Raw genomic sequence first — 23,404 nt, 5'->3', positions numbered from 1 at the left:
TGACAGATAAGTAATCAATGTATCTTAAATGCAACAAGAAATACAATTAACTTTGTATAACTGATTTAGGATGATGCAGAAGTGAGTGACTATGCTTTTAGAGTTTAACTCACAGCACCTTACAATTAGGTGGTAGATAGTTAATTGTTTGATCTGTTTCATTTCTTAAATTAAACTCGTCCCAATCATATTATTTTCTCCAAATCTTACACAAATTGAAATGAACTTAGAGAAATTATAACTGCTTCAAATTTTCAAATCTAGCAAAGCCACTGAAGTTTACCACAAATTAAGATGAAACAAAGAGACTTCATAGTCCTGGGAACGATGCAGTCAGTCATGTTGCTCTGCACTAACGTTACATTAATGTTGGATCCCCCACAAACAGCAGAGCAATGAACTCCAAACCATTTCTGTCTTCAGGACTGACAATACTAGGTTTGTGTTCAGTGTCTGAACATCAAGAACAACATTTTCCAGTTAGGTTTTAGCCACATTGTTTTCCCCTAAAATTGAAGCCACAATCTTAACATTTCACAAGATGCTTTGAAAAGTACCCACATCCTCAATGACCTTTGCTGTAAGAAGGACTAATAAAGACAGAAACTGTATAAAAACATCATGCGACTATGACTCACATGTGAAACCTACGATGGAGCACGCAGCCTTTTAATCTAGTACGCTAGTTTTAATCTTCACCCTAGTTTTATGCCAGTTTGGGACACCAGTGGAGTCACCTTTCCTTGGTCTTAATGCTCTGTTCTTGCCCACAGCACCATGAAACTTCCTTGGCATCAGAGTAGCATGCTACTGAAGTCTCAGTAATACAGAAATCACTATCACAAAAATATTTTAGGTCACTATTTTGATGCAGAACTGGTTACTTCACTGCTATGCAAACACCCAAGAGCAGAAAATGCTATTCTATTATTTTTCCATCTATGTCCATACATTTTAGCTAAATTACATTATAAGGTTCTACAGGGATTAGTCCTATTAGCAACTGGTTCAATGGTGGTACAAGGAGTAGAAGACTAGATAAAAGAATAGAGGCAGAAACTTCTCCCTCTTACTGATTTAATTTGAGCAGATTTCCACTCTTCTAAGATGCTATGATATTGCCTGGGCAGCTGCAGATATTTCAAAAATTAAAAATGAGGAAGTACAATATGTCTGCAATTCATAAATAATTTTGATGCATCAAGTAGGAGATATTTATCTCCAGTTAAGAAACAGAACCCTCACCTGTACACAGTACCTGTCATGATGGAAGAGTGAGATATAGACAATACACCTTTAAAACTTTTGTTCCTACTGCTGGAATTATGAGGGCATTTGTCCACAATTAATTAGACTGAGATATCCAAATTAATCCGATCTACCCTATCATAAATTCACCAAATGGGTGTTCTCATTCTTAGCGCAGCCTCCCTTCTTTACTTCTGCTTCACAGAGTAAAGACTAAGTATTTCATTTTCTAACTAAACAGGAGTTCAAACTGTGGCCAGATACACTGGGTACAGCCAAGTTAAGTTGTTGTCCTTTAGCTGACCTTCACTGTAGGGTCTCCCCCCTTCACCCTTACCAGAATCTCCTTCAGCCTTCCTGGCATAACAGCATCCATGCTCTGTCCTGAACCCAGTTCTGTCAAAATCTTTTGGTTGAGTTTGAGAACTGACTATTAAAAGTGTTTAAGCTAACCTGAACAGCTTTGACAGAACCAGACTGGTGAACAAGTGTTATGCTGGCAGAGCTGAGGAGGCAGTAAATGACAAAGACTGGAGAAGAGGAAAAGGAAACTGCAAAGAGAACATGAATCACCTGCAGCCAAACAATTCCTCTGGCTGCAATTCAGTAACACATTATTAGTTCATGGGCTTTTGCTACACTGCTCATCATTGCCCAGATACAAGTTTCTGTAGTTGCCCTGCTTCTTGGAAATTTCCATGACAGCACAGGACCCAGTAAGTCATCATCTGTACTGCTAACAGTGGGTAACAAGTTGAAATTCCATTTTGGCTTTCTTTTTTTTTCCAGCTCTGCCTCCATCTCCTGTTTGAAAGCAAGGATTTTAGGTTTCTCTCTACTGATGTATTCATAATGGTACCTGACAGGGTAAAGCCCCAATGCAAAAGTCTGCACACACTCACAAACAGACCAAAACTTCATGAAGGATGAATAAAAAAGGTCCAAGTCACCTTGTATATACAATAACTGAGCTGATGCCTCATTTTGTTTGAGCACATTAGGAAGAGTCTTCTAGGAAGGGAACCACTGTGAAAAAGCTCTCAGTGAGGATCTGGTTTGGATGAGAAGAGCTCAAGGAAGTTAATACCCACTACTGAAAGGAGGCAAGCAGGACAGGACAGAGCAGAGCTGAGAGAAAGGCTGCTGGGGAGAGCTGCTCTATAGGCAAAGTAGGAGCTGGCTTTCATAACCAAAAGAAAGCAGAGAGCAGGAGAAAAGCCCTTTGTGATGCTCCATGGTGAGCCTGTTGAAAAGCCAGCTCTTTCACTCAGCATGCTCCCCTCACCTGTTTCATTCCTTCTATTCGTACATGGCTCTGGAATTGGAGGTAAGAGCTGGAAAACAAACAAAAAATACAATCCGAAAACACATTTTTTCTATATTGAAAATAAAATACTGAAGCCATTGGAGTAGTAAACTGTGAAAACATCCTTCTCACAAAATTCTACCACTTTCTGTAAGTCCAGAGAGACCTCCTCTCTGTACATGAACTCTTACAGTCCTGCATAAAAGCTTTAAGTGATTATTCTGAGAAAGATTTGGCCCAGAAAGCTAACCATGGAGAAGAAAAGATGGGGTCAAGTCCATAAAAACCCACATAGACCAGACTCCATCACATAAGGAAAAAATACTAATTAAAGATCCGGACTGATATGTGCAGCCAGGCAGGATATGCACCTGCTACAGCTTTGGCAACTTCAATAGGGCTGGTTAAAAGGAGATGTTGGCCTTTTTCAGCCTCACTAGCAGTGTAGAGAAAAAAGAGAGCATTTTAAAGTACTTGAATCACCTTACCACTTCTGGAAGCACCCTCTTCGCAAGATCATGGATGGCTTTGATCACAATACATATAGATGACAGGAGGAATATGACACCCAAGATAACACAAGCTCTGAGAAAAAAAGAAAAAAATACAGGGAAATGTTTAGAACACATTTGGAGTTGTCAGCTCTCCCACACTGCTGAAGAGTAACATACAACAGAATATTAATAATAAAAACTTCTGAAGGAGCTAAAGATAGAGGCTTGAATTAAAGAAGAGAATTACATGTCCAGTTCCTCCAAACTGGATTGTATGTGAGAAGACAGAGCATATCAGGTGATGTTTCAAAGTGAAAGAGAAAGACAGGTCTCATCTGATCCTAATGATTTACAGTAGAGTCCTCTAAAAGTCTGTTTGGCTTTGTTTGTTTTACCAGGTTCTTGTATTAGAAATAAGCAAAGGAACTTCATTCTCTCTACTAAACTGAGACAGATATTCAGTACATATGAACAGTGGCATAGAAGAACCTGAAAACATCTGTTTCCTCCCCAAATCTCCAAGAAAAAAAGATTTTAAGTGCAGATATTAACAAAAACATCAGCAGGTTAGGTGCTTCGCTTTGTAGGCAGTCCAAGGGTCTCTTCTCAGTACCTAAATAAGGACCACAGTCTCATCACATTAGGTGGTGGGCAGAGTTAAGAATCTCTATTGCTGCCCTGCAGAGCTTACAATCCAGTCTTATAAAAAGCAATCAAATGGGTTAATGAAGAGAAGATCAAGTAATAGAAAATAATTAACAGAGAATAATTAAGTATTGTATAGGACACAGGCACAATGAAGCTTACAAAACACAAAGCATATCCAGAACCTCACAGTAAGAGAAAACTCTTGCTTTTGTTTAAACATACAAAGATGGGGACAAACTTTTTAGCAGAGTCTGTTGTGACATGACAGGGGGTAATAGTTTTACACTAAAAGAGGGTAGATTCAGACTAGATATAAAGAATAAACCTGATGCAGTTGAAGATATGCCTGCTCACTGCAGGGGTGTTTGACTAGAAGACCTTTAAAGCTCCCTACCAGCCCAAATCATTCTACGATTCTATGATCATTTGGTACCTATCTGTTGGCTCAGTTTATGGATGCTATAATTATTCAGTAGCATGCTACTATTTTCAAAAACTCAGACATCGGGCCATCTGGTGGTTGGCAGCACATGTGATGTTCACATCAAGCTCAATCTAGAGACTGAAGCTGAATTGGCACTGCTCTGTCTGGGTCAAAGATGCAGCTGCAGCAGTGGCACAGGTGAGTAGCTGGTTATTTTATTCCCCAACACAAGCAACACTAAACCTGTGGACAATCTACATCATCCTTCAGACAAGTCCTCAGGAAAGGGGCTGCCCGTCTACAGAGGAGCACAGACAATGTAGAGGCTTGCATCCTTCCTAGCAATGCTACATCTATTTTAAGACTGATGTTTAACTCCTTTGGAATCAACTGCAACACATTCTTGCTAAAGATAGCCTGTTGTAAATAGCAGAAGCAGAAGAGGCTTTAGACAACGTGGAGGAGTCCCTGCCCTAAATTCAAACACAAGAACAAAAATGTGGCCCATAATCTGTGATGAAGGAAGAAATTCAGAGCATGTATTCTCTGCAACAAAGACTGATCATTAAAAGGCAATACAGATGGGAAAGAAGTTCATCTCCCACAAATAATTTTTTAAAAAATTGAAAATTAGAGGGATTTCCATTTTTCATCACATATTTGCAAGCAGGTCGCTGTTCTGCAACAGATTCTTTTCAGAGATTTGCTGTTTCACTCTACCTGAATGGATAACCACACAGAGATCTGCCTGGAGCCTCCTGACCTACTTTAGTCAAACTCGTAACTTTTCAGTACCACCTTTATGGATTACTTTTGTAATATTTAGCACTGCCATAACTTAAGAAACTGATACTGCACAATCCTTCACAACGGATTCCCTTGTAAGGATTATTTTAATTTTGGATGAGGCACAGAATCGTGTATATACTAAAAGCTGTAATCATTTACCTGGGACAAACACAGGTGCTGGGTAACTGGAACATAGAACTGGGCTGCAAAAGTTGGCTGACTTGCCTAAAGATATTTGCTGAGCCAGTGACAGGCTGACATAAGATACACACACTTAGTGCAAGAATAGGCTAACACTTCATCTGAAAGCAACACTGAAAGAAAAGCTTTTCCATCATTCCCAGCAGGCTTAAACCAACATAGCCATAAATCTGCAAGCTGGAAAGAACGGATTAAAACTTCCTTGTGCCAATACATACTTTTCAATACCAAGGGTATGGGAAAGAGAATACAGCAAAGCAACATCACCTTCCCTTAGTATACCTTTTATTCCCTCCATATGTCTTCTGAGAAAGGCAGGCAGACATTCCCTAAGGGCCTGACAGGAGCTTTGCTGGCACAAGTCTAATGTGTCCTGGGAACCAGCACTTGCCCTGACCACTGGCTAGATTTGGTCCTCACATATGTTGGAGAGTTTGGGGTTATCCTGATCTCTGAAACCTCCAGCCATCCAAGCCTATCAGCAAGTATTTTGCATCTCTGGCTGTGCCAGTAGGTAAGTCATGACCTCAGCAATCATGAGCTCCTTCTCCTAGTCCCCAGATCAGTTTTACTGTGTCAAGAGAATTCCCGTACACCTACTTAACCAGAAATAGCTAAAAGTAGAATGAAAAAAGGAAGATGTTAATAACAGTGACAAGGGCATTAATAGCAGACAGAAATGTAGTCTGAGGTTTGAATCAGCATTCAGTCATCGTATTTAGGAAGCCTAGCATCTCCTTTCTATGCTGGCTTTTGGAATCCACAGGCATGCAAAATTCATGAGCAAAGGCATAATACTTAAAGTGCAAAAGTATGTGTTTCCTGTCTTCTTGAGTGTATCACCTTATCTGCAAAACCACTGCAACAAAATACTGCAACAGTGTCTTCTTTCAATCTCATTTGCTAGAAAAATAATTTGCAAATAATGCAAAATTCAACAATATTACAAAATGAGAGACCTCCAGAAAGTAACCTAAAAGTTTAGCTTTAGTACATAATAAACAAATTTTAATTGCTTGTTGCAAGCTTGCTTTATTTTCAAGCCATTTGACAATGAAAACTTGAACACAAACCTGCTGAATTCCATTTGCTAACACTTACTCAACTGCTTTGTAATTAAATAGTGACTCCAACTGCACATGAAGGGTGTTAGTGCCAAGGTTGTTGGCAAATGCAGTTTCATTGATAACATCCAATTGAATTAGATGAGCCAACTGCCATTTCTAAACGAGTTCAAGTAAACTCAGAAGTTCCCAAAAAAATTCAAGAAAGAGGAGTTCTACAGTAGTGAGGTTTAACAGAAAAACCTAGGGAAGATGTTATAGATATCCCTGTCTTGGAATAACCATAGTGTAATAAATGCTCCAGGTCCCCCACGAACTCTGTCAGCAACCCAGACACTGTGGAGTAACTGGTGATCCACCTAACGCCCTCCCATTTCAGAACACTGATACCTTCTTGCTAAGATAGAAGGGTACCCCCTGTCCAGTGACATCCATGGCCACCTATCATCTACCACCAGTTCCAGTTACACCTCCAGCACCTAGAGGAGATCATGCACTTATTTTACAGCCATTTCTGTGTGGATTAGTATAAGAACTTCCCACTATTGCAGATAGAATTTGTCTGTAATGCAAAATACTCGATCACTACAGGTTTGACGGGCAACAGAAAAGACATAATGAAGAAAACATGAATCTGAAATCTCCCTCAGTTCCATGTATCACATTGCTTCTAAAAAGTAAAAAGTACAGGGAAAATTGAGTCAAAACTTTTTAAAACATATTGGAAATCTAAATCTAAAGTTTGGTTCTGAGTGGGCTACAACCTGAAAATTTCAAAAAGACATTTTTCTGAAAGCAGTACTAATACCCAAGTACAACCCATTTATATTTACACAACCCTATAAACACTCCTTTTGCATTACACCAGTCCCAGATATTTGCAGAAACGCCCATGCAAATAAGATCAATGTAACTGTATTACATGACATGGAGCTGCCACCTCATCTTTTCCATCACACATTCCCTGTACAGAGTTCTAATAAATGTAAGCAACTGATAGTCTTTTCCTTAAATAAAAATCTGTTACTTTCCATAAGTTGATGGCTTGAATCAAGTAGCTTTGAAAAGTACTCAGACTCAGGAGGTTCCACAAACTATCAGTTTTCAGGCTGCTAGTACTAAGTTATCTTCCCCTCCCTCTTTTTATCACAAAATTAATTTCCTAAGGAGAAGTTGTCCAAATATTCAATATATTTGCATCTAGCAGACACAGCAAAACAGCCTTATAATTCATGGATTTATCCTTACTTCTGTCCTACATTTTTATTTATTTGTGATAAGACTAAAATTCTACTACATACTACCTCAAAAGAGAACTGGGCTAAGCTCCACAAGGGTGACCAATAACAGAGTTTTCCTCATATCAACTGCTATAAAATAGCCACTGCAAGAAGCTTCCCTTCTTAATTATCATCCTATTATCTTTCTGGGAAATAGAATACAGTGACACAAACTAACAAGGGTTTTTTAATGAAGATCTTGGTAATTACTTCTCGCAAGTCAATCTGCTCTCATATGCAGCAAAGGTGGTGCAACAATATTAAAGATTCAGAAAAAATCAGTGATGCATACAGATACAATCTGCAAAAACATGTTAGCTCACTCAAAGCAGCTCACAGAGACATTGTTATGGAGCAGTGAAGAGGCAGAGGGATCTCACTTACTTGGTACTATGCCTGTTACATCCTGGAACCTATTTTACTATCACTCATCAAGTATATTAAAATAGTCTCTGAAATGTGATGACACCATGTGGAATAAAACAAGATTGTCAGCAGCAGTTGAATTACTTCCCAGTTTTGTTAACATATGATATGCCTAAAATGCAGTATTAAAAACCTAACCTTCTTGTGCAACTACTGTGCAATACTCCCACATTTTTTATTCACTGCTGCACCTCAGATTACTTGATCTTTTCTTATCATATGGGTTATTTGGGTTTTTATTATTTTTACCAATGCAAGAACCATAGAGCAGTCCAGGTTCGAAGAGACCTCAAAAAATCACTTGGTCCAACCTTTTATGGGAGAGTCTAGAGAGGATTATCTAGCAGCCTGTCCAACTGCATCTTCAAAATCTCCAGTGATGGTGACTCTGCCACATCCCTGGGGAGGTTGTTCCAGTGATTGATTGTTCTGACTGTAAAAAATTTATTTCTTGTACCAAGATTATTGACCTTATTCATTGAAAATACCACTCACCTTATTAGTAGAAAACATTTTTAAAATTTCAGCAGAGTTACAGAGGTAAGTGTAAGAAAGAGAACTAGAAGAGAACACATTCTAAACCACTAGCATTTGTATTTATAATCTTGAGATAGAAACCATATTACTGCATTTGCAAAGCTGCCATCCAAACAAGCTTCAGTTCCTCAGTCAAATCTCTCGCTGCTTCATCACTATAAATAAAATATAATACTCCAAATTCCTACATATAATTCTGTTACCTTCCAAGAGCTTGGTTACTTTATTTTAATTCTATATTTTCTTTGTTATTAAGAGTAGTACCACGATATGCTTTTCTAAGAGAAATTGATGAGAAATTGATTTTCCACCGCGGGGAAATAATGGATCAGTTTGCCCAGAGAGGTTGCAGAGTCTCCATCCTTGGAAGTTTTCAAGATCAGACTGGATAAAGTTCTGAGTAACCTATTCCAATCTCACAGCTGACTCTACTCCAAGCAAGAGCCTGGGATAGAGACATCCTAAGGCCCCTTCCAACCCAAATTATGCTATGATCCTAGAATTTTTACTTACAAAATCTTTACCTCTGCAGGCTCTGTCAAGATCTTTCAGCGCTAATGGCTCTTAATAGCCCACAGAAAAGGAAATGTTAAAATCTCTACAGGCTTTTTTCACCACTGGAGTGAAGAGGTAATGTTAAAACTATAACTGTAACTTATCATTAAAATGAGCTGCAGGCCAGTAAGTGCAGTATGAGCTCTAAGCCCAGGAATAATGTGAGCTTTTTCAGCAAAGCTGAACAAATCAGTTTCATGATGGATAAAGCATTTAATATCTGAATAAACCCACTAATGAAACCTCTGGAGTCAGTAAGAAAAAAAATTAAATTATAAAAGTCATTCGTATAATAAAAACTATAAATGTGCTAATTCCTGTTTCCCTAAGATTTGAAAGGATTTTAGTATTGGTAGGTGACAAAGTATGGAACCTGGGGAAGTAATATGGCATGACATGCAAAGCAGTTGCCCAAAAGTTTTTTGCTATGGCAGGAGCTAGGAAAATTGTCTTGAGCATACAGTATTCTTTCACTTTCTAATTCTGTATCTATCTCTGTTTACATTTTTCTTAATTGTCTTCTGTGTCTAGTCACATTACAGGAAATCTTTCATATCTCTTCACTTTCCTGGTACTCATTTTCATTCTTTCTTCCCATAGGCAAATACAAATCACATTTTGTGAATCCTTCATTAGTAACTTGAAGCTTGCAATAATCAGCACCACATTTCTTCAGAATGAGAGGCAGTTAGCCTGTTTAAACAAAGTTAGGCCTACTTGCATTTAATACTTGTATTACGGCAGCTCCTACACTCTGATTAAAGTAGCCAAGTATAAAATTCCAGTCACAGCCAGCCTAAGATTTCTCAAGTGTAGACAAAACTGCATGCTGATAATCAAAAGGTGAGAACTCAGGAGGAAAATGTTCAACTTTTGGTCACCAACAAATGATTCTTCTGATAGCAAACCAGTGGGTTCTGGCCAATGCGAGCAAAGTAGAGCATGGTAGAGAAAATGGAAGTAGACTCAGAACTAAGTCAGCAGACAACACAGAAAGGGAAAAAGCCAGAGGATGTTTTGGAGAAAAGGGGCTTAAAATGTTTGTTCTGGTTTGCAGTCATTTGGGGCACCAAGGGGTGGCTGGAGATGTTGCAGGTATGGACTTCTCTTTGCTTTCTCTTCCCTTGATCTCAACTGCAATTCATGTCCTCCCAAGACCCACAGCTTTTCTTCTCACAGTTACCTGCTCATCCATAGCTGTACACTTGCTCTCTATACATCCTACTCTGCTGTCACACAAGTCAGGAATAGGAGGAATCGGGTGAGGACCATTGCTGCCACCAAGGCAGAGTATGTAAAGAAGGAGGGGAGATGTCTAAGCAGCTGTGCTAGGAATGTCTGCCTGCACAGTAAGTGCTACCTCTGCACACCCCAGACACATCAGGGGCAGGTGACAGTGCAGTATCTGGGGCTCAGGACTGTATTTCTATGGCAGGAATGGGCATGTTCAGCCTAATGCACACTGTGCCACCAGCACAGGTCTGCGGCCCATTGTCTTAAAAAGAGGCATTAAAAATGCAGCTGTTCATTGGTTTTTGTTCCTTGTTACCCATTCTGCAATATTGCTGAGATAATTCTAGCCACAGTTTTCATTAGGGCGACATGCAGAACTGTAAAGACTGTAAAATCTGCCTCTGAAACTAATTAAAGAACTCACTCTAAAATGAACAATTACTGGCCATTGTGGCTTATTACAGTAATACACAGGCAAAAGGTGCAATATCAGCCTCAGTCCTGAGACTCCTGCTTCTTTGTCATGCTCCACTGCTAATCTTAAGCTTCTTTGTGGCCAACTAGACAGTTATATTGCTTATGATTGTGGTGTAGTTTATCTATTAACAGGTTTAGTTACACCAAACTGTACAGCATCAAAGCTGTTCAGAGTATTTACACTTGCCTGCTGTAGGGTGAAAAGGGAATAGAGTCACTTTAAGATGTACTTTAAAAAGGAATGAAGTGGGCTTGCTGTTCATCACACATATTCCATAATCCACCTCCAACTGCCAGAATGCAGATCAGCATCGCTACAGCTCCTCACTATAAAAAAAAGAACAAAAAACCCAAAAAACCACCAACAAAACAGATAACAAAATTAAGAGAATTCAAGTAATAGGTCAAATTATCATTGGAAGCCAGTTTCACAATTATTATTTTAAAAAAATACAGTGTTACCACATGGTCTAACCTCTTCTTAAGGAACACGGAGAGGAAATGCTGTTTATATCTGAGACTCAGATTAGCTACACTAAGGATCCATTTCACGTTAAAAATGTTACAGGCCTTTAAAAACTTTTATCATCCTCAGGAATTAAACTAGCTCCTGCAGAACACGTTATTTACATCCTTTAAAATCATGCAGCTGAACTGGGGCAACAGTTCCATAAATAATTTGATTCTCCAAGTATTAAATATTTGTCAAGAAAAGCTAACAGACATTTCTGCAACTGAAAGATTTTGAAAACTCTTAGGACCTGTTTTCTACTTCCTGGTCTGCACAGACTGTACAGTTGCACTTATGGTGCACCTGCCTCATAACCACCCTCCTGGCTTGTGAAGAGCTGATGGCTGCTCCCAGCCTTGTAGCAGGTTATTGGAGATTTTGTTATTCCCCTGAAGCTGGAAACTAAAGTCTTTTAGGAATATCTGTCACATTAATTTTTATGGTGATTATCAAATTCCACTACAGAAAAACACCATATCCCTGATTTTATATATCTATGTGTGTGTAAATACTAAGCTGTATACACAAATACTGACTAATCAGCTACTAGTGAAGTAAAAGGCCCTCATAAATTAAATATTTTTTGGATCTAGCTTCAGTAAAATCATTGCCAAGTGTACAGATGCCACACTTTTAGAAACAGATCTTAGCATGTATAAATATATACATTTGCTATTTCATATTTAACATAAATTCTGTATGTGAGGACTTTGTGTGTGCATGTGTAAAAATGTATGCATACATGCATTTCTGCCTGGGTAAGAGCAAAGTTTATGATTGCTTCACTTTTGCCTGAATATGGGATAATGGATTGATGGAGAAATTATAAATAAGTCAGCCTAATGAAGCACCTGTAAAACTCATATCTAGCACTGTAGCTGGATGTACTATTTCAGCCAAATACTTCAGAAGAGTAGTTTAGAAATTTTCATTTTGGTTAAGAAGAAACCGTATTTCTCTTCCTATAAAGCAGATATCCAAGCACAGATGAACACTTATTTTGCAAACTCTGCACTGTGCTCCATTAAGGAATGATATGCATGTGTCACATGAGGGCCAACCCATTGTAGCTGAGAACTAAACAAGAGCTGCAGAGGTACCTTCTAAGTTATTTGCAGTTTGTAGGCTACTTCCATGCATTTGACATTTTCCCACATCACTTAGCTATTCCATTCACTCATCACAAAAGAGTTTTTCTCCAGCCACAAAGGTTTACCCTGAACTGTGGGTGGGTGTGAATTTTGCCATCTGTGCCACAAGTTTCTTTCCTATGTATGGCATGGATAATATGATCCACAGTTTTTTTTCAATGTAACTGATATGTTGGGTCTGAATCAAGAGGATTATTTTGATTCAACACTACCTAAACAGACAATGTTCATTTAGTCAAGCTAACCAGTACAGCAGAGCCAATCTACACATGAAAATTTAAATGCAGCACTAATACTGAAAATTAGAGCTTTTAATTCTATGAACCAAGAGAAACTATACCTTGTGGTGTCATCTGACCACGGATAAGAGTGAAAAAAGTGTTACAATTACTTTGGAAGGAGAGGCTCACTCCATCCCTATGGTTCCACCTTTTTTCCAGTTTTTCTCACTCCAGCCTCTGGAGTGTCCTGGACTAGAGCACAAACAACTGGCCAAGAGGCTATAGAGAAAAAGTAGATTTGAAATTCATTAAGAAAATGTAGTGCAAAGCAGTAAGGTATCATCCCATTAAGCCACACAGCACTTTTCCCTGGCAATTGAAGACAAATACCATGTATATATCTGATATCCCCTGTCTTCCAAAAATGAATAGCACCAGAAAACAAAGAGCAGGAGAACTAGGTATCAAAGGGATATTCATCCACACTGAAAAAGGGAACTCCACAGCTAAAAATAGTTCCTTCAGGTATATTCAGTTCAAAGTGGGTGTCTACTTACCACACACAGAGTTGTACAGATGATTTTATTACTGTTAGTTACTTAAGTCTAAATTCCAGAAAGAAGATAACTAGGCAACTGGCAGGAGTTTCTAATCACTTGACTAGACATCTCCAAAGGTCACATGCCTAAAAAGACAAGGTTATAAAAGAAAAACTGTTCAAACCTGGATTCTTCTGCTTGATAAATATTCATCAATTCATGGCAGTATTTGAAACACTCATATGCTTACTTGCTGCACTGCTCCATTTACCTCAAGAGGCTATTTACAATTAAAAACTGAAGGCAAGGCATGCTCTGTAAAAATGTAACTGACAGCAGGTACCCAGGAGGCTACCAAGCAACCAAGGAAAGGGACTGGTACACTGGTAATGTTGTAATAGTTGGGTATTATAAAAAGGCTGTTGATATCCTTAATATGCTTCATAAAATGTTTTTTTAATATCCTAATTCCCATGCCATACTGTTACATAGCCATAAGCTTCACCCCTAGTGCATGAAGCCCTAGGGAAGGGTCAGACTATCCTTGTTTGCTTCCATTCTTCCTTCCTCTCTTCATTGCATATCCTATGTAACTGATAATTCATATAGATATCCACATAGTGGAATCCTAGAGTTGTCTAAGAGCTGAAAACCCCAGTGAACCACCATGTTTGTCTTTCATTAGACAGAAAAAAGTTGCAGCAGTGCTGAGCACGTCTAGACTGAAGCTATACATACACATACAGATTAGAAATAAGATGTACATCTTCATCACTGAGTTTAATTCAACATGGTGGGAGTAAAGGATGTAAGAGATTTTCTAACTGTTGAATTCAGCATTCTGAGTCAGTTTTCCTATTTATTCCATCCCTGAAGATGGGGATAGTCAGATATCTTTCTTAAGGGATTGCTTTTAGCTCAAACTAGCTTAGAAATTCTTGAATTAAGCTCTTACAGTTGTGCTCTTCTGGATGTTTGGACTTATGTGGGGAAGAAGAACAAACGTTTCCCACAATGTCAAAAGAGATGAGGGTCCATTCTCACCGTAATTTAAGAACCTCTTAAGAATCAAGCCCTCAGGGCAGGTATTCTTCACTTGGTCAATGTTTCAGCATTCTGACAGTATCAAATCCAGCTGCCACAGCTGAGGTATTAACATATGGAGATGAAAGTTAAGCTACAGACACATTGTTAAGTTTTCAGATAATGTCTATCTGCAAAGCTGCGAAGACTTCAAAACCTTCCCAATTCTTGATTCATTGTTTTTAAACCTAGCATAAGGTGAGAAGAATTATGGAATATAAATACAGGAACAGAGATAACCGACACCATCTATTCTTCCCCATAAAGTGTCAACTCACCCCCAGAGATCAATCCAAAAGCATATTGTGCCCCATTGAGGACAGAGGTGAAGTTATGACAGATACCTGCACCCTTGTCTGCCACAAGGCAACTCTTGTTATTTTAATGTTACTGCCAGTGTTTGGGGCAACAACTTCACCAATATAAGAAAAAAAGATAAATACCTGCATTCATTATGTATGAAGTCACAGCAACACAGAGAACCACGAGTTCATTAGGAGTTATTTGCCCATGACACATTTTCATTTTCTTAGTACAGTAATAAAGGAGAGAATAACTGGAGTCTGACATACAGCATTGAAAAACAAATCAAAGCAAAAAAAAAAACAAACACCCAACATCTAAACCCCCACAGTGAAAGAAATGTGAGATTTCTGCTCTTGGCTTTATCCAACATGCTCATTATGAGTAAGGTTTCCTATTTACTCTGGCACTGGGTTTAGAAAGATGTTAACAGACTGGTTCTTGGGAAATGCAGAATTTAACTTGGTGCCATCAACAAAATAATATACAATAAACACCAGCTGCAACTGTGAAGAATCACTATGTTATATACAGTGCATAGTTTAAGTTTTTGCATACAAGCTCAAACAAAAGCCATTAGCCAAATGAGCCTAGGAGCAATGGATCCTATGGACATAAACATTGCACAGAAATGCAAGATTATAGCTCTGTGATGTAACAATAGGGATTTGCTTTATAACCTAAGAAGTAGCACTACTCCATTTGACCTAGGCAGGCTGGCAACTTATTTTAATAATTTACTATGAGCTAAATCCTGTTTTCCTGAACAGAGGGGAAATCAAACAGATGTTTCCTTTGTTCACAGTGTAGAGACTTTTCTAACTAAACAGCTTTTACAGCTTTTTCACAAGGCTGTGTGCCCAAAATTTGTTGTTGTTTTCTCAATCTTTCCTTTTTTAGTGGTATTTCTCACTTTCTCCTTATGCACAATTCCAGCAGTCCAATTCAAGTCCTTCAATTCTGAATTAATAGATCAAAGAGCTGCCCTTTGGCTGTATAGCTAGTTACTAGTTCAACATTTCATGAGATGTTTTTCCAGGTCCCTAATGTTCCAGTCTTCTATTTAGAAGTCCCTTCTACTGCTATTTACTGATTTGATTTATATACATGAAAAACCACTGTTACCACATCAGTATCAATACATTTCTTCTTTCAACAGAATTCAGATTTGCTTTGGCAGCCCAATAAGCTAGTATGTTGCTAAAGGTTTACTCAGGGGAAGAATATTCAAGAATATCTGTGCACTGGTCCTGGAGATCAGGAAGGGGGACCTTACAAATTTCCTTGCACGTCTTGAATGGCTCAGTGATCGTTCAGTGTTCAAATCACAAAAGAGAAGATTGAATTCAGACCTTTAACCTGACAACCTGCTCTAATCAATCCTGCTTTGAGCAGGGGGGTTGGACTGATGACTTCCAGAGAAGCCTGCCAACCCCAGCTGCTCTACAGCACAGCACTGCACAAAACTCTTACCATGAAGTAAGAAGCTGTAACTATTCCATAGTGCACAGGCCTTACTATATTTTTACAGTCTCTAGTTTATCAGCTACATCAGAGTATATTCCTTCCTCTTGGTTTCTCCTCTTATGACGGAAAATAGGGAATCGCACATATTTTAATCAGTCCTAAATGTGCATCTTTTGTTGATATTCAAAATTATTTCTCCAGTTATTTCAGCACACTTTTCTTGCTTGGATTTCTTGATCATTGCTTTGTTGACTTCTTATTTAGAACCCTTAAATTTCCTGCATGTTAACCTGTAAGCCAGCAGATCACTCCGAGCAAATCAAGCACTTGTGAACTACGCACTCGGACTCTCTTTCCTGGCATCTGTAGTCCTTCCCAATTCTTGCACTGCCTCAAGATCTACAATTCTTTCAAACATTCTTCTAAAATACACGAAAATGCAATATCTTGTTTTTACCCTCTATTATTCAACTGTCAAAACAGGAAGTGGGCGAAGTGTGAAACTATCCAAAAAGTACCAATGACAAACAAATCAAATATTCATCCCACTATTACATACTCTTTCAATAATGAGCCAAACAGACAGAATCAAGCAGTCTCATATGGCCTACAGTCTTACAGTCATTTGCCCCTGATGTTGCTTGAATATTCCTTATACTTTCAAAGCCAGTGTATTTAAAAAAAAAAAAAAAAATCATCATAATTTAAGACATACCTTGAACATGAGCAGACATATCTTTTCACAATGACTTAATAAAAATTCTCATCAATAAAAAGACCTGAAAAACCTGCCAGGTTTAGCCTCTTGGGCCATCAATATGAGAGTCTTCAAGAAGGGCAAATAGCAGAGGTAAGTTACAATATATTTTGCAGTTACTACATGTGAACCACCATGAGAATCAACAAAAACATACATATATACAAAAACATTGTATAACTTTGGTCACAAGTACACTGAAAAAGGACCTTCTCATCTTGCCCCAGAAAATGAGAGAAATCAAACAATCTAGCATGAACTATTCCCATTAAAATTAATTAAACTCAGCAGGACAAATTTTCATGGTAGTTTCAGCACTATAATTGCCCTAAAGTCAAATGGAAATGCTTAGCAGAACTTGGCACAGCAAGCAGTTTCATACTGCTCATTCTGAGCACCCTGCCCATGAAATGTTGGATCTCTAACTTCCATCTGGCTACATCTTAAATAAGATTACACAGTTCTTTTACATTTTAGCATTTTATTCTAAGCATTTAATTCATAGCACATCATGAGTCAGCCTGTGTTTTCTTTGTCTTTTTCTGGGGTTTTGTTTTTTTCTTCTATCTTTATGTTCTCTCTCAATGACGTGAAGCAGTTGGGATTGAATCTAACACTGCCCTTCCATGAGAGGCTTTCCACCAATTCCAACCAATTTTGGATCAACCTCTTGCTGTCAAGTTTATGAAACAGGAAGTTATCAAAATTCGGATTAATTAATTAGCAATTCCACTCTGCTTTTGTCAAGGACCTCAGGTTATTTTCAGGTATGTTAGGATACAGAGAAAAATGTAACATTTAAATCAACAAAAGACACACGTATAAATAAAGAACTAAACTGAAGTCACTCTGGCACACTTTACTGTGGTAAACAGCAGCAATACTTTTGCAGAAACCCCAAGTCTTGCACAGGCTCCTGCACGAAGGCAAAGTATGGCTTAGGCACACAGGAAAAGGAATAATGCACAGCATGACCTAAGCACCTACATCAATAGGCACAAAACTGTCCAGGAGTCAGAAAGCAGACCTCGCCACTGAGGCACTGGCACACAAACAAACCAGGACTGTGACAGACTGGGTGTAGTTCTAGGCACATACAATACAAAGATTATTTACAAGGTGAGCAATCAGTCAGGAGCAGTCGTGCAGTATTTTCCCAGCATAGAGGAAAAATAATTACATGCAGTCTTTTAAGCAAGAGACTGATTAAACACAACAGGAAATTAGAAATGTGCCTCCCACAAAAGTCTGACACAGTAAGACCTGCCTTAAGAGACACAACCATCTCTCTGCTTGTCAGTACTATGATGATTCTCCTGTCAATTCCAGAAACAGATAACCAGACTGCCTATCCAGTGATTCATATTCCCAGCATATGGTACCATTCTTTCACTCAGTATTGATCTCATCTTGTAACCTCAGCCATCTTCAACTAGAAGGCATGGCAAGTAATTAATTGACTTAATTTAGCCTATGTAAAGCAGAGGGATTATATGAAAGCAAATTAAAAAGAAGCATTAAAATCAGGAACATACATTTGCTATTTTGTTGTTCACTTTACTGGCTTTGCCATAGGGATATACTCCTTCTTTTGTATTGGGATTTATTTTCTCTGTAAAGTATTTTACAATGTTCACTTGAAAAAGCTCAACAGAAGGACTTTTAAAAAATATGTTAATTGAATGTTGACAGGAATCTCTGTGGACGCCCACAAAAGCAAGATACTCAGAAAATGTCTGTTACGATCTCCAAATTTGTGCAGGAAGACTAATTTTAATCACATATTTCTGGATTTATTTTTATGAATCAATGCCACACCAATCTTCTATGGCCTTTTATTCCAAACTGTTATCTATGGAGCTCTGCCAGAAAGGAACTCACAGCACTGTCAATCTGTTGCATGAGCCTGAGTTAATGCATTCTTAATGTTGTCTTAGTTTTTAGAAAAGGATCATGAAGACAAAAGTTACAGACTCCTCCATGTGGCCTTTTTTTCTTACTTGATCCTACCAGGTATCAAAAAGTTCAGTTTCATTAGACTTCATGTAGGAGGGACTTCATTAGAGGTGTTTAAGAACCAAAACTATCTTATGCCTCTTAATTGTAAAATTAATAGTCCATTCCAGGAGATAGCTGAACTATCTTCAAACAAGCCAGATGGGATCCTGCTAGCAACAGCAGCACAGAACATAACTAAAGCAGATAAATGAGCTGTAGTCCTCCACCTAGATGTACCCAAAATTGGAGTAGGAGTTTAAAGTCCTCTTTACGCACTAGATGGAGAAATTCTTGAGCTAGTTTCCACCTGATCTTCTCAACTACCACATGCACTACCAGCAGAAATGATGCACAATGCAAAATGATGCAGGATAGAATTTCCACCGTGAACAATACTGCACTCCAAATTAGTTTCTTTTCTATGGGATCTATAGAGCAACTATTAAATATGCTTACTTTGCCAGTGTACACTTTTACAATAAAGAAGACATGCAAGTATTGATACTTACCAAACAGTGACAGTTTAATAAAAAGGGTGTGTCTTCCTCTTTGTATACCAGTTAAAATAAACTGTGTCGCTCTACTATCTTATCACTAATACAGGCTCAATCTTATCAGATGTTGTGTAATCTCAACTTCTAATACTGTCACTAGCAGTTTTGCATCGAAAGAGAAGAGCTTCATATTCCAATCTTGTTAAGAGAAGCACAAATACAATACAACTATCCATTTTAAATACATACTCCAGTAAAAATAATGTCATAAGATGCAAAAGAAAGATTTACAAAGCTGTTACAGATTGCAAATACAGTTCACTTGATACGGATGCTGCAAGGGAAAAAATAAAAATCACAAAGCCCTAATAATTACTATCTTTGCTAAAAAGAAAGTGAACATCACAATCACAGGGAGGTTTGTACGCCCACAAAAGCAAGATACTCAGAAAATGTCTGTTACGATCTCCAAATTTGTGCAGGAAGACTAATTTTAATCACATATTTCTGGATTTATTTTTATGAATCAATGCCACACCAATCTTCTGTGGCCTTTTATTCCAAACTGTTATCTATGGAGCTCTGCCAGAAAGGAACTCACAGCACTGTCAATCTGTTGCATGAGCCTGAGTTAATGCATTCTTAATGTTGTCTTAGTTTTTAGAAAAGGATCATGAAGACAAAAGTTACAGACTCCTCCATGTGGCCTTTTTTTCTTACTTGATCCTACCAGGTATCAAAAAGTTCAGTTTCATTAGACTTCATGTAGGAGGGACTTCATTAGAGGTGTTTAAGAACCAAAACTATCTTATGCCTCTTAATTGTAAAATTAATAGTCCATTCCAGGAGATAGCTGAACTATCTTCAAACAAGCCAGATGGGATCCTGCTAGCAACAGCAGCACAGAACATAACTAAAGCAGATAAATGAGCTGTAGTCCTCCACCTAGATGTACCCAAAATTGGAGTAGAAGTTTAAAGTCCTCTGTACGCACTAGTTGGAGAAATTCTTGAGCCAGTTTCCACCTGATCTTCTCAACTACCACATGCACTACCAGCAGAAATGATGCACAATGCAAAATGATGCAGGATAGAATTTCCACCGTGAACAATACTGCACTCCAAATTAGTTTCTTTTCTATGGGATCTATAGAGCAACTATTAAATATGCTTACTTTGCCAGTGTACACTTTTACAATAAAGAAGACATGCAAGTATTGATACTTACCGAAACAGTGACAGTTTAATAAAAAGGGTGTGTCTTCCTCTTTGTATACCAGTTAAAATAAACTGTGTCTTATCACTAATACAGGCTCAATTCTCTTTGTATACCAGTTAAAATAAACTGTGTCGCTCTACTATCTTATCACTAATACAGGCTCAATCTTATCAGATGTTGTGTAATCTCAACTTCTAATACTGTCACTAGCAGTTTTGCATCGAAAGAGAAGAGCTTCATATTCCAATCTTGTTAAGAGAAGCACAAATACAATACAACTATCCATTTTAAATACATACTCCAGTAAAAATAATGTTATAAGATGCAAAAGAAAGATTTACAAAGCTGTTACAGATTGCAAATACAGTTCACTTGATACGGATGCTGCAAGGGAAAAAATAAAAATCACAAAGCCCTAATAATTACTATCTTTGCTAAAAAGAAAGTGAACATCACAATCACAGGGAGGTTTGTCTAAGGAAGGGCTGCATGTTTGGTCCCAAACAGTAAGTTGGCAGATGGAAAGACTACTTGCTGACACAACAAAATGTTTTTTTTGTCAAAGCTCTGGAATCTGTAGCAAAAGCTCTGCAGGCCTCTACCAAGGTCAGAAGTAATTACGTGTACTTACATGTACTCCCTGTGTGCAGAATGCACAGCAGCTGCGTTGCTGTAACGCCACAGAACTATCGCTGATGACAAAACATCCAGCGTAGCATCAAACTGAAAGAGATGCAGAGTAAGTTGTTTTGTGGGCCATTAAATGAGCCCTGAGCTAACAGTGATACATCTACGATCCTGCTGCACAGGCACAAAGCAGCTGCAAATACATCATCTTAATGAAAGCAGGATTTACATCTGTTAAATTGATCCTCACATTTTTGCCATGTATTATTGCACAATGATACACTTCAGAGCTCAGGAAGTCAATCAAGGGAGGAAAAACTCTCTATTTGTAATCTATCACCTGTGGAGAAGTTAAAAAAAAAAATAATCCACCACAATCTGCCACTGTGATCCCACAAGAGTTAAAGTATTAATATGATTCTTATCCAAATACTCTAATTTTTTTTTAAGTCTTTTAAAATCTGTCAAGCATTCCTTTTTCCTGCAAAGTCACTAATTTTCTGCAATAGAAAGTTTTGTTTCAAACCAAGCAAATACTTTTTTTTCAAAATCCCATTGTATCAAGATTACATCTTCTTCCGCATCACCAGCAAAACTGCTGTGTTTGTATTTCCAGTTAATGAAGACATGATGTCAGGTAACACCAATATCCAGGCTTGTCCCACTGGAAGAACTTTCAATCTAAAGATAAACCTCTTACAGGGTCAATCTAACCTCCAAATTTGAAAGCAAAAGATAAATTGTTTGAAATCAGTCGTTTTGCTTGTTGTTAGGAACAGACTTCAACAGGAAAAGGCTCATGCAAAGTTCAGAAGTAAACTTCAGAATTTGGTTCAAGTTCAACAACAGAACTGATCAAGCTAAGATTTTCTGCAAGGAAACTTTATCTGGTGGATAGTATCAATTATTGATGATGTGTAAGTATTGATATTAACTCACATACAAGACCTAGTAATCAGAAACTGAAAAAGTATAATGAAAGTATCTTTGCTATCCTCTCTGAGGTATGACATTCTGAGGTATCAACAGTATATTTTCTAATCCATCATTAACTTTGCACACCTTCCCATGGACTTAAAAGAAGAAAAAATTCAGTATTCCATGTTCAGAAAAAGACCATGAAAAAAAAAGAAAAAAAGAGAATATTTAAGTTGTGACTCTACTTACAGCAAATCCAAATGATGATGCACTGTATCTCATTACGGAGACAGCTAAAGGAAAGAAAATATTACTTAGAATCACTTTACATGTTTTTTTGTATCCTTTACTCTTCTCATCAGAAAGCTACAACACTAGTTTCAACAGATGTGCTTAGTTTCACCCAGTTCCCACTAGAACAACCTGACCAGCAGTTTAAAAACTCTACAAGAAAGGTCCTATGCTGCAGGACATGGTTAACTCACTCAATAAATGCTTTTATTTCTTACAAAATGGTAATGGGGCAGACCTTAGCACAGCATTCAGCACAGTTTGTTCATGTACATGCTGCTAATCAGATGCAGTTTTGAGTAAAAATACGCCGAAACCACCATTTCAAACTCTAAGAAAACTTGACATGTCTGAAAGTGCTCATTGCTCCAGTGAGGTACAGAGTCCACTTGAACTGGCTGAAAGAAAACTATGCAGGCTTTGACTGCCATCTTTTTGACAAAAAGCCTAAGGATAATTCACATAGAAATGCTTCAAATTCCATCAGATTGTGATTTCCAACAGGAACAGCATTAGTGGGAAAACTTTTGACCAGCTCTGATTTTGACTGCATACTGCTTCTAAAAAAGTAAATGAGACTTTAAAAATGGGCTGACATCTAGAAAAAAATTATCATTTTTCCAATTTTTATCCATGCATCCTAATTAGGCCCAAATTCTAGATGGTACTGTGCAAGGAAAAAATACCTTTCACTAGCCCAAAGGAATAACACAAGAATCAGGCAGCAACTGCAGAGGCCATCACCTGGAGATGGGACTTGATCACACACTGCAGCTCTCCCAGGCAAACAGCAACACTGCAGCTGTGTGAAGCTGTCCAGCACTGAGCAGCTCTGCCTTTCCCTGCTGTGTTTTGCAGACTCTGGAAAACCAGATTAATTGAACTTGCGCTCCATGAATAAAACACACTGCACTCTAGCTCCAGTATTAAGAGGGCTTGGAATAAAGCCTAGAAGGATTCATTTCACTATTCTTTTTTGACACATAACTTACTAAGAGAAAAAATACTGATTTTTTTTAAAAATTAAAATACTTGAACAAAAAAAAAAAAGCCAAAACAGACTCATCAAATGTCAATCTTAGGCTGACAAACACTATATCTAACTTTCTGTATTTCTGTATTCATTAGAACAGCTTGGCAGAAG

General features: G+C 38.0%; 1 protein-coding gene across 1 annotated transcript in view; it reads right to left on the bottom strand.

The window, feature by feature from the left end:
- TMEM163 (transmembrane protein 163) overlaps window positions 1-23,404 on the bottom strand; it is a 91,274-nt gene that overhangs the window by 15,770 nt on the left and 52,100 nt on the right. Inside the window, exons 3-5 of the mRNA XM_010000396.1 lie at window positions 22,219-22,262; window positions 21,056-21,147; window positions 3,043-3,139 (exon numbers count right to left, since the gene is read on the bottom strand). Coding sequence (XP_009998698.1) covers window positions 3,043-3,139; window positions 21,056-21,147; window positions 22,219-22,262 — 233 coding nt within the window. The remainder of the gene's footprint in view (window positions 1-3,042; window positions 3,140-21,055; window positions 21,148-22,218; window positions 22,263-23,404) is intronic.

The sequence above is a fragment of the Chaetura pelagica genome, unplaced genomic scaffold (assembly GCF_000747805.2).
Source record: "Chaetura pelagica isolate M959 unplaced genomic scaffold, ChaPel_1.0 scaffold386, whole genome shotgun sequence".
Lineage (NCBI taxonomy): Eukaryota > Metazoa > Chordata > Aves > Apodiformes > Apodidae > Chaetura > Chaetura pelagica.
Note: the sequence above shows the minus strand (reverse complement) of the source record. Positions and strands in the feature narration are given on the sequence as shown.